The 16,717-nt window shown below is 39.6% G+C and overlaps 1 protein-coding gene across 3 annotated transcripts in view; it reads right to left on the reverse strand.

Moving 5' to 3' along the window:
- LOC149251709 (uncharacterized) overlaps positions 1-16,318 on the reverse strand; it is a 122,985-nt gene extending 106,667 nt beyond the window's left edge. The window contains exons 1-4 of one of the 3 annotated variants that reach the window (XM_089459541.1): positions 15,273-16,318; positions 14,974-15,079; positions 14,226-14,318; positions 13,862-14,057 (exon numbers count right to left, since the gene is read on the reverse strand). In XM_089459541.1, coding sequence (XP_089315667.1) covers positions 13,862-14,057; positions 14,226-14,318; positions 14,974-15,079; positions 15,273-15,663 — 786 coding nt within the window. In that variant the 5' untranslated portion in view covers positions 15,664-16,318. The remainder of the gene's footprint in view (positions 1-13,861; positions 14,058-14,225; positions 14,319-14,973; positions 15,080-15,272) is intronic. The other 2 variants (XM_089459540.1, XM_089459539.1) reach the window with 2 other exon arrangements.
- Positions 16,319-16,717: the final 399 nt, after the last annotated feature.

Genomic DNA, 16,717 nt, shown 5'->3' on the forward strand with positions numbered 1-16,717 from the left:
ATGTTCACCACTGGAATGACACCTGATGATTATATGAAAGACTCCATGCCCAAGGATGATCTAGAGGACACTTGTACCATTAGATATCATCAGTCAACACAATTTTTTAACTCTACTTCTATCTTCTCATTATCTTTCTTGTACCCAGATTCCACACCCTACGGGGAATTGTAATAAGTGATACTAGTAATGATGAGTTTTGATTTTGTAACAGGCCTAGGATGTTGGGACTCGATCAGCAAACGAGTACACCTTGGAGTGTTTTTTTTATTTGGTTGATTATCCCTTCTTTTTCAGAGGTGGATAATTTTCTGGGTTTTTCACTCACTTTTTACCCCGAAGCCGGGGTGACGGTTAGAAGGTTGAGCCCCTAACACATCTTAGTGTCTAGAGTCGATGTATATTATCATACTAGATCACAAAAAATTTCGTGGAATTTGGTTAGGTCTAGATAGTCATTTTTTAATCTTTTAAATTTCTCGCGAGTCAAAAATTGCAAATAAAATTGTATTTAAATTGTAATAAGTGTAGTCTAGAGAAGTTGTATGGGGTATGAGTAATAAAAATTACACCTCTCACCCTCAATTTTCTACTATGACACACTTTGAGGGGTTAATAATATGTTTTAGACCCTCAAAACCCACATTTCCTAAATTTGGTGAAAATTGTGGCTTTTAATTAGGCTAGAATTAAATAAAATAGAGAGAAATAAATTATTCCATGTGAGAATGACGTAGAAATGACTTGGAAATTATCCTAAGTCAAAGAGTTGAGTCAACAGACATGTGGAAGATGACTGAGCACACCGCATCATAAATATATCATTATTTCATAAAATCAAATTTCCCAGAGATAAAACAGCAGTTGCACATGTGGAAAATCGAATTTATTAGAGGAACTCATGTACTGAAGGAATATTCTACGGAATATTTAGACTGAGGATTTCGTGGGGCCTTATCTCACTGTTAGCTCAAGTTGCTTCTACACTTAGCAGAGCACATAAGAGTTTCACTTGGCCAGACTACGAGTTGCACATGGAGGAATCACGCAGTTCTTGGGGACCTAGGCAGAGCTATCCTGGGATCATCTACATATGTGGCATCACTTAGTTCAAGTTTGCATTTGTTGACTGGAGTTATCACAGTACTTAGATTCACTCATGGATGAGTTTGCTATGCCATATATGGAATTCGATTTTACTATGCCAGTTTGTTAGGACATTCCTTGGATTTTAGAGAAGACTTCATTGTCTTTTCCTTCTTGTAACAACTAATAAAATTTCTGATTTTGGGAGCGTTGGTTTTACCCATTGGTATCTCTATCTCTCCACCTTTTAGAGAGGCTTGGCAGTTTGACTTTGTTGGTTTATTTCATTTTGCACGCATATCATCTAATTGAGAAACTAACTCAACATGCATCACACTCATTTTGCATGCACTTTAATTTAATTTACTACATGTTTTAAATCCATAACAACTTCAGAATTTTTGCATGCAAGCAGTTTTTACTTGATCTTATTTGGCTTGAATATAGTTCCAAATTTACTTATGCTTCACCATTAAACACATTTTACATGCATCAAGTATTTGGACAAATTTTCTCCATAAAGTAACATTTTATTTCATGTCAAACAAGTACATTTCTAGTAGAAGTTAATGCTCATTTGTTTGGTTAATTTATTTACATCGCCCAAGCATCATTAAAACTTACCTCCAACTTTAGTTGGTTGAATAAACATTCTAGGGACCCTCTACCTCTATTGACTCCTCATTGTGAGATCCAAATATTTGGGCGAAGATGAGGTGTGAGGACTAAAGTTCAATTGTAACTTTTCCTTAGCACTAATTAATAAAATAAACCAATAACAACATTCCATCACATTTGTTTTGTTTGCAAAGTTCTTAAATTTCTTGCTATCTTGATGGTTTAAAGTCTCACATGCAAATCTTATTTCAAGAGGCACTTTGGATGCAAGCATTGTAATCTCTTTTAATTTTGCAACAAGTTTAATTTTCTTGTACTTGAAAATTGGCTCATCTTTTGGTTTATTGCATATTGCCATGAATGGTTGATTTCACTTTCAAGTACTATTATTTTGGGTTGCAAACTAAATTGCATGTTGTCATCTTGGTCTAACATTTGAGTTTTTTTTTTATATCATTTTGAGCAAGATAGTTTCCACGCTTTGATTTGTAGACTTATTCATCTTAAAAGCATTTATAATATCTTGTGCTAACAATTTATTGTTTCACTTTTTAGGGTTACTTTGGCTTTCCATTTGAAAGCATTTCACTTCATTTTAAGCAAATACAATTTCATTTCTTAAAGAGCAATACTTTGAAGGCACTAGATGTTTATCTTATGTATTGATGGATATTGCTCATATAAGTTTTTGCTTATAAATCTTAAAGAAATAATCTATTTAACTCTAACAATTCTCCTAGAAAATCATTTCATTTTAACTTAACTTTTCATCAAGGACCACCCCCCTTAGCTAACCTAGGAGGTAGCTCAAACGAAGAGAGTCGGGATTAGTTTGACAACCCCTTCTCTGAGTTCCCTGCCACCAACCACACCTTGTGGGGTTGAAGGCTTTTCTCACTAACTTATAGGTAGGTGTAGGTGGCAGGGTCAACAGACCCTAAGCAAAACCAAACTCTGTGAACAATTGTCAAATCCAAAAACTTTCTTGACCAACATTATCGATCCCTAAGTATTATATGTCTATAGAAGAAAGAGCAATTGCATACCACTTTTTGCTACATCAGGTGAGAAGACTAGAACCAAGGTTGAATCCATTACCCGAAGTAGACTTTTAACCATCAACATCACCTACTCAATCTGAACTTGTAAAGCACACTAAAGAAGAGGAGCCCCCTAAAGTATACTCAATGCTAAACTAACAAGTACACTTAATATAGTGAAGGATACACTCCAATGCTTCCCAATGACTCTCATGAGGATCTTGCATAAAGCAGGAGACTACAACAATAGCAAAGGAGAGGTTTAGCTCGATATGGATCAAGTAGAAAAATATTCCTACTAATTGTCTATACAAAGTAGGATCAACTTGACAAGTTGAACACTCGACAAAAAGTTAAACACCTGACTAATAAAGAGTAGGAGCAAACTTGCATTCTTCCATGTGAAATTGGTGAATGATGTTGAGAGCATACTTACGCTAAGAGACAACAATCCTCTTGTCTGATTGTTGGAATTTAAGACCAAGGAAATAATGAAAGAGGCCTTAGTCAAACATCTCAAACTATTTCCCTAAGACTAGAATCCAACTTATTGATATGATAGTAATTACTCCCAGTAATAATTAAGTCATCAACACAAAGAACAAGGATGAAGAGTTCACCATATACATGTTCAATGTAGACAATGGGATCAAATAGGCACCTAAAGAAATCAGAACCAAGAAAGAATATTTCCATCTTTTCATACCAAGCTCGTGGAGCTTGCTTTAAACCATAAAGTGACTCGTAAGGAGGTAAACAAGGGAGAAGTCATCCTAAGTAAAGCTTGGAGGTTGTTCCATGTAGATTCCTTCACTCAAGTCCCCATGTAAAAAGGCGCTTTTGACATCCATTCGATGTACTTCACAACCTTGAAAAGTAGTAAGTGAAAGAACCAGTCTGAGTAAATCCATCTTTGCAACAGAGACAAATGTTTAAGAGTAATCAATACCTTCAACTTGTAAGAAACCTTTGGCAACAAGGAGATCTTTAAACTAATCCACACTTCCAACTGTGGAAATCTTGGTTTTGTAGACCCACTTGCAACAAGCAATCTTGCTAGCTTCAAGAAGAGGAACAATATCACAAGTGTCATTTTTCAATAAAGAGTTCATTTCTTATTGCACAGTTGTTTCCCATTCAAGTAGACCACTTGTTTCTTCATAAGTTTGAGGATCTTCCATCTCAATGAGTTATGCCATAAGAACTGAACCAACTATATGGAATTGAGAGCATGTCCTAAGAGAATCTATCAAATAACCAACTAAAGTACCAACAATTACCCTTGTCCATTTCAAAAGTGGAGTAGTTGGAGGTGCAAAATCTACAGACTAAACTGTAGGAGGGGCTGAAGGTGCAAGATCAACAAACTAAAACATTGGACTAGTAGTTTCCCTTAAAGTCCAGTAATTGATTTGCAATTCTCCGAGCATGCAATTAGACATATAATTTAAATTGTTGTTCTGGAACTTAAATTAGAAATACACTGAGTTTTCCAACTATAGCATGCATAGTGAAAATAAGTATAGCTAAAGGCAAACGCATTCAACACATAAGACACCAAATATACCCAGGAAACCCCAACTCCGGGGAAAACCTGCAAACTGTGTATTTTTCTATTAGCTTGACAAAATAATAATCTTTAGAAATTAATTCTTGTGGAAAAAGTCCAATAAAAACACAATAACATTGAGAACTCACGATTTTTTCAACTTGTCGAATTTATTGGCCGAGTTTTTCACAATGTTTTCAAAAATGAAAAACTCGAGATAAAATCAGGAGTTTATCCAAAAACTTGTGAGTGAGGTGCCGAGTCGTGTATAAGTTAGGAAAAGGCCGATTTTTCCACTCATTTTGCACTCTAACCTTTGTGATTCATGCATGTGGAGAGAGGAGGTGTTTGTCATTATCGAAGAGGAGGATTTTTACCCGATTGTGGGTGAGACAACTTCAAAAAACCCCTGACGTGGAAGCCATCTCATTGGACCATATTGAGTCTTGACACCATTGTTGCATGGAGGGTTGAGACTGAGAGGCCTATCATGGACTCGGTCCCTGATTGGTTAGTGGTGGAACGGGAGGAGGTAGCAGTTGCAGGGGAGGGAGAGGTAGAGGAGGAGAAGGAGGAGGAGGTGACACCATCTAGGATGAGCAACAGCAAAGGACAGAGGCAACCTCCTATTTTCAGCCCCAGATGCAGGGCCTTCTTCCTCTAGAGGAAAAGGCAAAGCCATTCCCTATTCCCGTAAAAGGGGCAGAGGAACTCAGTGACTGATTAGTTTATGACATGTAGATGACTCATGATGATGAATCATGATATACATTTATTATATTTTTTGTTGATATTTTGACTCTTGAGACTGAGTCAAGACTTAGGATTTAGGACTTGATTCACTATTGATATGTGATGTAGCACTAGACTTCTTATACATCTTATATATTAGCTTTCTTTTCATATTTATGTGGCAATGCATTTATCTGATGTTGTGGATACTTTAGATGCTAAAAAAAAATGAATATTTTTGTACTTTTTAAATTTTGTCGAGTTTTTGCCAATTTTTTCAAAAACCTCCCGACTTTAACGACTTTTTCAATTTCCGGACCCTTGTAGATTTATTCTTGAGGTCGAATTTTTCCACTTTGGAAATTAATACGACAAGGGAACACTTCCCTTCTACATCAAAACCCTCTAAACAATTGAACCAAGCAAAATCAAAACACCCCCTATGCACTTATGCTATTGTGCAGCCACGCAGTACGTCGTCTCTCTCCGCACACTAGCTCAATGTATGGCCGCGCTAATTCTAGGCTGAGATAAGGATGTTCAGCCTTGCCCTTCTCTCCCTCTTGGTCATTGATCTTCCTTGCTGACTGTTGAAACCCTAACTTCCTCTTGCTGGAGCTAGCACACACAATTTATGCCCTTCGAACTGGCCACTTTTGTGCCCTATTCCCTCTTATAATTCAACCTGGGCCCCACCATCACTCTCAATGGCTGAGATTAAATCTTGATGAAGGGTTGAGATCTAATTATATGTTGACTTTGGCCTTTTTAATTTTTCCTAAGTCCAACATTAGGAAATAGTTAATTAAATTAATAATCTGCTAAGTGGTTGTCTTGTGGGTCCCTTTGCTAGCCTTGGCACCTAGGCAAGTAGAACCCTTGCTTCTCTACTCCAATCAACACTCCCTCTTAGAGAGGAAGGTGTTCTGCACTACACCCAACCTGTCTCTGAGGTAAACAAATCTGCCTCTTGGCAAAGCCTTGGTCAAAATGTTTGTTGTTTGCTCCTCTGTTGGTATGTACTAGAGTCTAATTGTACCTCTTTGAACAATGTCCCTGATGTGATGATAGTGTATCCCAATGTGCTTTGAGCGATCATGAAACACTAGATTCTCATAGAGCTTGATGCAACTCTAATTGTCACAATGGATCAAGGTGGGCTCTAGCTCTTGTCCAAACAAGCCCACAAGCAACTTCCTTAACCAGATGGTTTCACATGCTGTCAAACTGGAAGCCATGTACTCAGCCTCTGTTGAGCTCAATGCAATTGATCTCTGCTTCCAACTAAACTAAGGAAACAATTGTTGATCCAACACTGAAGGTGCAACCCGATGTGCTTTTCTTGTCTGTGGAACTCCTTGCCCAATCTGCATCAGTGAAGCCCGCAAGCTTCACCCTATCAACTTGTCTATACCATAATCCATACTCTACTATCCCCCTGAGATACCTCAATACATGCTTGGCAGCAACCCAATGCACCCTGGTGGGTTCGACCATGCACTAGCTCAAAGAGTTAAATGCAAAACACATTTGGTTGTGTATTCACCAAATACATTAGTGACCCAATCAACTACCAGTAAAGCATGGGGTCTACTCGCTCCGATCTAGATGCGGCCACCTGCTTCCAGTTTGTGACTAGATGCGTGGTCATGGGCCTGCAATCCTACATGTGAAATTTTCTCAAACACTTTAGGGCATACTTGCGTTGCCCCAAGAAGATCTCCCCATCTCCCTACCAAACCTCCAATCCAAGGAAACAGTGCATCAACCCCATATCCTTCATCTCAAACTCGCTTGCAAGATCTCTTGCACTCTTGGATGAGCTTATTTGCATTTGTCAAGATCAAATCCTCCACATACAACATTATTATAAGTAGGTCACCTCCAACAACAATGTAGTAGAGGTCGAGGTCCACTTCACTCTTAGAGAAGCTCAATCCCTGAAGGTAACTGTCAATACGAGCATACCATGCTTGCGGAGTCTATTTGAGCCCATACAATGCTCTCTTGAGTCTACATGCGTGAGTCCCCCTGTCATCTATCTCAAACCCCTCTGGCTACTCAATATAAATCTCCTCCTCAACAACTCCATTGAGGAACATTGTTTTAATGTCCATCTGGTGGTTTTCCACCCCATCTGAGTTGCAATGGCTATAATGGTCCTAACAGACGAATATCTGGCCACCAGGGCAAATGTCTCGTCATAGTCGATGCCCTCTACCTGTGAGAACCCCTTGGCCACAAATCTTGCCTTGTATTTCTCGATGCTCCCATCAACCCCATGCTTGATCTTGTAGACCCAGCGAGAGCCCACCACAGATTTTCCCTTAAGCCTCAATACCACCTCCCAGACATCATTTTTCATGATGGAGGCATACTCCTCCACCATGGCATCTCTCCACACCTGTTGAGTGGTTGCCTCCTGGTAGCTGGAAGGCTCAGCATCCAATAACTCTGTCATGAGTGCCATATACCCTATATACCTCTGTGGTTGTCTACTCTATCTAACTGATGTACTAGGAGCACCAACTTGCTCTTGTGCCTCTTAGATCAACTGCTTTGCCCATCTCACTTTCCTTCTCCCTGTGTTGGGAGTCATGCTTGAGTGGGCTCCACTCTCTCTTCCATCTGCGTGTCCCCCCTCATTCGCATGCTACCCGGTCTACCCATCAATGTGTACAGTTGTAGTCTGAGGTGTTGGCTGAGCCTCCTGCTTGGGAGCCTGTTGCTCCTCCTCTTGCACTATAGCCTACTCACGCTCTAAGGACTTCCTCAAAGCCCTTTCTTCCTCAAACTTCACATCTCTCCTGATGATTGTCTTACTAAGCGCTAGTACATATACCCTGTACACCTTGGTTGTCTCGATATAGCCCACGAAGATTCCCTTCTCCGTTGTGGGTTCCAACTTCAACCTTTTATTTGTTGGTACATGGCAAAACACCAAGCTGCCAAATATACGAAAATGTGAAACGTCTGGTCTCTTGCCTATAAAGGCCTCCTCTAGTGTAACTCACCCCAACACTTTTTGTAGGCTCCAATTCTGCAAGAAAATTGTTGTATTGCATGCCTCAGCCCAAAGAAACTTGGGCAGCTCCTAGTCATGCAACATCGATTTCGCCGCTCCAACTATGGCCCTGTTTTTGCGCTCTGCTACTCTGTTTTGTTGAGAGTTATATTGTGTGGTCAACTCCCTCCTAATGCCCTCGTTGGCACAAAATTCCTTGAATACATTTGAGGTGTACTCCCCACCGTTATCTAACCTCAGCGCCTTGATTTTCTTGATTTTCATGCTTTGTATAGCCATCTTGAGGTGACTACGGACTTGTCCTTTGATCTAGGCACCACATCCTAGACATCATTTTTCATGATAGATTCATACTCTTCATTCATCGCATCCTTCCAGACTTGGTGCTTTATGACTTCTTCGAATGTACATGGCTCAGATTGAACAATAGTACTCATAGCAGCTAAGTACCCTTGATACTTGTTTGGCTTCTTACTTTCACGGAATGTCCCTCTTGGAGCAATATGTCTTTCAGCATCTTCGAGAGTATCTTTGAGCCACAAAGGTCTTTTCCTTGAGGTAGAGGGATCACCAAGAGGTGGATCAATGGGATCCATCGGGCCTTCAACATCGAGCATAGGCTCATATGTCGGAGGTTCATCCTATTTTTCCGCAACATCATCATTATCCTTCCTTGGAATGGAGAGATCTTTGGCTTTCTCAAGGGCAGTGTCTTCATTGAAGGTGACATCATGGCTTACTTCCACATCTCTTTGACCAGGCACATAGATTCTATATGCCTTTGAATTTTCACTGTAGCCCACAAATATACCTTTCTTCCCAGATTGTTTGATTCTTCCTTTCAACAACTCCATTTTGCTCAAGAGTTTGTCTCCCTCTTAATGTCAGCCTCTCTACAAAAGTCATTGAATTCATTTGATTCATATTCAGTTCCATTGTCGGTCCTCAATATTTTGATCTTTTTCCCTGTTTGATTCTCCGTCGAGCCTTTGGAAGAACGGAACCATTTGAACACTTCATCCTTCTTCTTCAAGAAATAGATCCATGTTATGCGAAAGAAGTCATCCACAAAAATTGCATAGTATATGTATCCTCCCAATGATGTTATGGGCAACATAGAATGGACCAATTGGAGAATATCGATAGTTTAGCTTTCACCTGAAGGGAATGGTCCCCTTGTAAGTTTTCCAGCTATACAACCCTGACAAACTCCTTCATGATTCATGTCGGGCATACCTGTGACCATCTTCCTTACCCCAGGTAAGGCTTTGTAATGTAAGTGGGTGAACCTTCGGTGCCATAGCTCAGATTGAAGTGAAGCATCGCAAGTCAAGGCTCCCAAAGGACTTCCTTCAACTTGATAGAGACCATCAACCCTAAATCCAAGTGTGAATGCATCTTTAGGGTTTCTTTGCCAAATACGTACCTTTCCATCAATGAATGCTACCTTGAAGCCTTTATCTTCCATCACAAAAATAGACACCAAGTTTTTCTTCAAATCGGGCACATACAATACTTCTTGTAGATGAATGGTTTGACCTTGATTCAAGTGAAGAGTGACAATACCTATCACTTTATAGGGTAGGTGGCATTGTCTCCAAGTATGATCTCCAAATCAGTCTTATTTTCAATTAAATTTGAGAGGGCCTCTTTGTACCCAGTGAAGTTTCTTGAGGCTCCACTATCAATCAACCAATGATCCAAAGTGTCCAAAGGAGAGGTAGTAGATAGAACAAAAATAAGATAAAATTCCTTTTTTTCTATAACATTACTTTCCTCGTACTTGGAGTTTCTTGATCTTTTGGGAGGTCGACCATTTCAAATCGAGCAGCAGGAGCATTCCTTTTTCCTTTATTATTGAACCTGTTGTTCCTTTGATTGCCATTGCCTTTGTTGTTGTTGTTATTGTCATCATCCCTTGGAGAGTTCTTCTTGTGAGGACACTCTCTAGCATAGTGGTCGAACCTATTACAATTGAAACACCTTCCTTTTCTTCCTTCTTTGAATCCCTGCTTGAACCCTTGACCCTGTCTCCTTGGACCAACATTATTTTTCTTCTTTGCATGAGCAGAGTAAGTAGTGGGTTCATTTCCATTTGAAGGCTTGTCTCTCTCCATCATCCTTGTCTCCTCTTGAGTGCATCTAGCCAATAATTCATCAAAACTAGGAATCCTGTCATTGTTGAGAATGGTGGTGTTAAACACATCCCATGCTCTTGAAAGACCCCCAAGTGCAATGAGAGTGAGCTCCCTATCAGCAATAACTTCTCCAATAGATAAAAGGTCATTCTTGATTTGTGTGATCCTCATGAAGTAGGATTGGATGGAGTCCCCTTTATCCATCTTGATGTCCTTCAACTTGTTTTGGGAAGAGGATTTGATTTGCATTGTTCACTTTGAACATTCCAACCAGCGTATCATATATTTCTTTAGAAGTTCCCAAATCAAAAATATAGGCAACCAAATGCTTTTGAATAGAATCAACCAAAATTTTCTTTTCTTTGACCTCACCTTTTCTATACTTCGTCTTAGCAGCAACTGGTGCATTTGAAGGAGGCTCCACCACTTTTCCCTGCACATAGTCCAATACTTCATGCTCCTCCAAAGTCAGGTCCAAAGTCATCTTCCATGCATGATAGTCAGATTTGTCATTGAGCTTGTCCTCAGTCTTGAAGTAAGATGAAGAAGCCATTGAAACTTGTCCAATAAACCTTTCTTGGTGATTGTTTTTCTCTCTCTTGCTTGGGCTTTGTCTTCACCTGGGCTCTGATACCATGTTAAATTTAGATAACAATGGTATGTTCTATGCTTAGCACAATTACTTCAATGTACTTTAAGCAACCCAATGACAATTTCCAAATTAGTTTCCAATAGCAATCACATTGATAGTAATTGTAAATAGAACATAAAATAAAATACAAAAGACAAGCCAAGACAAGAGGACACCAAATTTGGCGGATGCCAGGGAAAAACCCCAATGTGGGGAAAACCCTTTGATCAATTATTCTTATTATTATATCAAATGTTCAATAGAGAGAGAGTACAAAAGTCAAAATTGACTTGCCAAATCAAAGTCAAAACAGCCCTATCAAATCTGCAGTCAAACTCAGTGCTAACCAGAAAGTCAAAGATGGTCAATGCAGCAGTCAAATAGTCCACTTGATGCTGGTCAAACCCAGTCAAATTCAGCCTTCCTTGCTGGTCAAAGTCAACCCAAAACAATCCTTCAAAGTTCAGTCAAAGGAGAAAGAAAGTCTGCTGTAATTTTGTGGTCAAAGTTGCAGTCAACTCTAAAGTCAACACTGGTCAAAGTGCCCAGATTTTCTCGATTTCTATGCCCAGTAATGCGGCCTAGAGAAACAGAAATAATCCTCCAAAAATCGCAGTCAAAACTGGTCAAAGAGTCCCTGGTCAACGCTAGTCAAACTTGGTCAACTCCTGAAATTTTCGGCCCTGCAATTCTGTCCAGAAATTTGACCTCCTTGTGCCACACGTGTGAGAGAGAAAGAATGCCCAATAGCTGTATGAACCAATGAGAGAAGGAGAGAGAAGAATGTGTGAGTGATGATGATGCCAAATGAGGTGAGAGGTCACTTGTATTTATACAAGTCGTTGAGGGTGAAGTGACACGTCCATTGGGCTTCATGAGCCTACATGATGATGTGGCCGACCTGAACAATTTGCACATGTGGGGGCATCAATTCAAAAACACACTTCTGCTTGTCCAAATTAGATGATCTTTATATCAATTTGGGTTTTCTCGTAAAGAGGAATTTAATGCAATCATCATCTCCATCAAATGAGCTGTCCCAAGGTGGAATTTGGCTCTAGTTGCCAATTTTAACATGGGGGTTATTTGAAGGGACCTGTAGTGTAGGTAGCATTCTATATTTCTCTAAAACTCACCATATTTTTTTCAAAGTGAACTCAAGAAGGGGCACTAACAATCTTGCAAAGCTGTTGGCATTAAAAACTCTACTGAGAAAAGCATTTGATAGAGGGATAAGAGAACTTCAGGTCTTTGGAGATTCTTCCTTGGTAGTGAAATGGATGCAACATTCCTAAGACGTAAAATATCAACTTGTTGGCAACTACAAATCACCTGAAGGAGATCACCTCTGTTTTCACCAGGTTCACTATAGCTCATGTCTTCCCAGAGCTGAATGAGAAGGCCGATAGCCTGTCTAAGGAGAGTCTCCTCTTAGAACCTAGCAAGCTGCACTCCCTGGAGACAGATAGGGACACTTCAACTGAAACTCGGTCATACATACAATTTCTTTGCTATCATCTTTTCATATGTATAAATCACTGTGTTTGTAGAGCAGACACATAGGTATGAACAATCATAAATTTCTGTTTTTGAGTCTGTTTTCCTGATCTGCCATGGGCTGGAATAGTCAAAACTTTTTTGCAGTTATGATAATTCAATAATTAGCATGAGGATTGGGGGACATTTAGCTGAAAAAGGTGAAGATTTTTGCTCTGGCGCCGCTGCACATAAAAAAAAGTATTTTTGTTTCCAGCTTGGCAATTATGATGCAATTTTTTCCAAGTAATGTTCAAAGACCAAGCTATACAAGCAAAATACTTAAGCCTGAACCATTTTTCCAATTCTAATATTCCCTCTTTACTTTGGGATGACTAGGTTGTTTTATTTAGAGTTGTACCTGACCTCTTGATAAGTGTTTAGTAAAATGGTAATACATGCTGCCATATTATAGAAGGCTACATATAGCATTCAGTAAGGACCAGTAGATTATGCAGCAGAGTCTATGTTGGGGAAACCAGTAGATCGTTACAAGTCCATTAGAAAGAGCATGCAACTGATATATTAAGAGATCAAAGCTTCTAAATCGGCCCTTGAGGAAAACTTGCATGACACTTCTCATCAAATTTGGATAGAAAATGCAAAACTAATTGCCAGACAAGAACACTACATAAAGAGAAAAATAAGAGAAGACTGGAAATCGAGAAGCGAAACAATACATAAACAGAGACAACAGGCTGAAGCTAAGCAACACATGTAAGCCATTCATAAACCAGCTGGTCAACATCAGAATACTTTTTGGATTGGTCTAATGAAGGGACTGTGGTTTTGATGGATAGTGAGTGGACCTCACTCATTTCCCCCATAAATTGCTCCACTTATCAGTATTTATAAACTCTCTATCATTAATCCGAACTCATCCCAATCATTGCAATGTGATTCCCTGGTGCTGGGCTCACCTTATAGAAGTCTGAAACGTTGGGTTTAAATGCCTCCCAACAGGGTTTCTTTCCGATACTTTTACAAGTTTGGAGTCTGTTCTAATTTTTGACAATGGGAATCTCCCAAAACCTCTTTAGCTTCCCCACCACCAAACTCAATATTTTTCTGCTTTGGCTACATGCCATTGCGACTACTTTTCATGAACTCTCATCACACAATCAGGAGTAGAAACTAACCTGGTATGGAATGGTGATAAATTCTACCGAATATCTGGCAAGCTAAACAAGAATTGTAAGGTGAGGAATTCCCTCCTTTCTTGCTCTACTATCCAATGTATGTTAATCTGAATCATCATTCATAAAAGCTGCATTTTTCTAATGAGTGCTAAGTTGCTAACTTCCAAGATGGGTAAATGCTTTTGAACACTAAGATACTTCAAAGTAACAAGCAAACTTTCAGGCAATGAAGTCTAACTTTGGCACCATCACTTCCTACTAGCCATTTGCATTCCATTATATTAGTCAGAAGCAAGAAGAGAAGAATCAGAAATAAACTTAAACATCCTCTTGGTTCTGACTCCTGAGATCAGAGGAACAAACTTACCAAGGTCTGATTTTGCTTGAAAAATGCATCATAGGAATGATGCATCGCCTGAAACAGAAAGAAGCCTGCATTTATCACACCATTTGATCGGGCAGCACTGGACATGGCAAATAAAAGCAATGCCTTCCAATTTACTCCAGAGAGAAAGTAGTAGACACCAGCGAATGATAGAAGAGAGAATAAACTTTCTGAATATCTGTCAAATCATAACGATAACCTGTTGCAGACTATAAGTAACAAATCATATCATTTCTCCCCACAAAATACCAAAAACCTCAACAACTCCCAATAGGGCTTGTTGCTATTTGGTGTAAACAACTGCCAAAATTAGAATAGAGTACCTACTACCAAGGAAGAGGCTTACATTGAAGAATAGAATATTGAAGCTGGGTTGAAACAGAAAAGAGATGTTGCACGCAAGGCCGCCTTGGAATCTTTGAAAACAATAAGTGTTAGCCTGGCAAAGGGCACATTTGGGTAGGTGTCAAACTATGTTTGAATTTTGTTTATTTACAGGATGTTGCAAACATGATTCAGATAAAAAAATGTTCATAAGCTCAGATTATACAAGCCAAGTAAAATATGCCTACACTCAGTCTAACGTGAAAAGCAAAAACCGGTTGACTTGTTCAATTAACTAATAACTATTCAAGACATTGCAACTGTGTGGGCCTCAAGCTCAGTGGGCTAGCTCAAGTGGTTGAGAGCTCTGAATAGCAAGCATAAGGACTTCGGGTCAAGTTCCCAGGCTGGCTGCCTCTGCATATGTGCACTTCACACAATGTTCCTGCGGAGTTAGTGTCCAATAGTCTACGTCGCCCACTTTACTCTGAATGAGAGGAAGTGAGTGGCGTTCCCCGGGGACTATTAATGGATTGCCTACTATTAATCACAACCTCCAAACTTAAAAGCAAATTTCCAACTAAAGGTGCTAATGTGCTGCATACACAGATGAACATCTCCCTTTGATTTAATCCCAGGAAAAACTAAATAGAAATCCCTAGATCCCCCTCTTTTGTAGCGCTGCAAGATAAATTTCATCAGCAATCTTGTTCCTAAAACATTTTTATTGCATTCCCCAATAAGATGAATATGGTATGTGGTGGGCTTACTTGTATAGGAAGAGGGCTGCAAACACAAAGGCAATGTTGTTGAGAATATACCCAGACAAAGCCAATACAGCCCTGTATCCCATCAAAGGAACCAATGGAGCAAAAACTGCATAATCGAAACATCAAATCATTAGATTTCAGCTTATTCCCACAAAAACAGTGAAAAGCTTAGGAATTGAGTGCGTATCACGAAACTAAATCTGAGTACCGGCGTGATCTATGCTTCGTTAAGGAGCATTTTTAATACAAAACAACGAGCAGTTGGATTGCAACCAGTTACACAGGAGAGAAGTAAGTACCTGTTTTTGATAAAAAGCGCATGCAGAGAGGAAGCAATGGGAGAAAAGCATAGGATTGTTCATATTCGTACCCACACTGCGCAATCCTCACATAATATACTGAATCCCACACAACACTTCCCTCTATGGCCTTGCCTAACTGGCTCCAAACACCACATATCTGTCTCTCGTTCTCCAAAATCAATGGAGAATGGGGATCAATGATTGATTTTGTTGTTGTTGACAGACAAGGTGGGTTCAAAGAGGACGATGTGTCATATGAAGTAGCTATGCATCTCCATATCACAATCAAACTCAGCACCAGAATCCTTGAAACCACTGCCAACTGCAGAACTGATTGCATTTCAACCGAGGAAGAAGATTTTGTTCGGCCCATCCTGACTTCACTCATTCACCACAAAGAACTGCAAAAATCTAGCTGCCAGAATGATATTAGGTCTTGGTTTTTTTTTTTTTTTCCTTTTCCAAAGGTTGCTACGGATCAGAAATAGGACAGTTGATTATATTCCAGGTAGACTTCACAATGTCCTTAAGTTATTTTCTTCAATACGTCCATGGAATTCACTACTTAGCTGTCCTGCACAGTTCAAAAAGAATTGTTATCCATTATTTTTCTCCCCCCTTCGAATTTGTTTTCTCTGCACATCAACGGCATATTCGCCACAACAACTGCAAAGATCTTGCTCTGCCAGAATTACATAGGTCTTAGCTATTTTATCATTTCTTAAAAATTGCTACGGATCAGAGATTCGACAGTACATTATATTCCAGACAGACTTCAATGTCCTTGAAATTATTTTCTTAGATGCATCCATGGAAGTCACTAGTCAGTTGTGAATCACAGTCAAAATTTATTTGCTATCCATCATTTTTCTCTCCCCTGGAATTTGCTCACCCTGCACCTCGGCGGCCTTATCCTCCTGTAACTAGTTAATTATCTTCTCCGTTCGAATTTGCTGTCTCTGCATCTGGGTGGCCGTACCCTCCTGTTACCAAATTTTTATGTCGCCCTAAAGTCGGGGATCAAAGAAAGCCTTTGACTTTGCATTTGAAAATTCATAATTCTCTCATCTTTTGAGAACTATACAAACGAAATTTAACAGCGAGGAAAGTAAAATAATAATTTAATTTGTTTTTTAAATTAAATTTAATCTACGTCAAGTCTAAGTGGCAGAATGGGTTGAGGATCTGTCTCATCACGGAGGTGACTTAGTTGAAATCTCAAGGGTGGTTGTGCCCTGTGTCAAGGGGAGAAGACATGCTAAAAAATCCAGTCAACTTAGGGCTCGTGTTTAATCTACATCAAGTCTAAGTGGCACAATGGGTTGAGGATCCGTCTCGTCACGGAGGTGACTTAGGTTGAAATCTCAAGGGTGGTTGTGTCCTGTGCGAGGGGGAGAAGACATGCTAAAAAATCCAGTCAACTTAGGGCTCGTGTGGCTTAG

This window comes from Pinus tabuliformis, chromosome 7 (assembly GCF_031772625.1).
Source record: "Pinus tabuliformis cultivar Carrire ecotype Pingquan chromosome 7, CPIR1, whole genome shotgun sequence".
In the NCBI taxonomy this organism is placed as follows: domain Eukaryota; kingdom Viridiplantae; phylum Streptophyta; class Pinopsida; order Pinales; family Pinaceae; genus Pinus; species Pinus tabuliformis.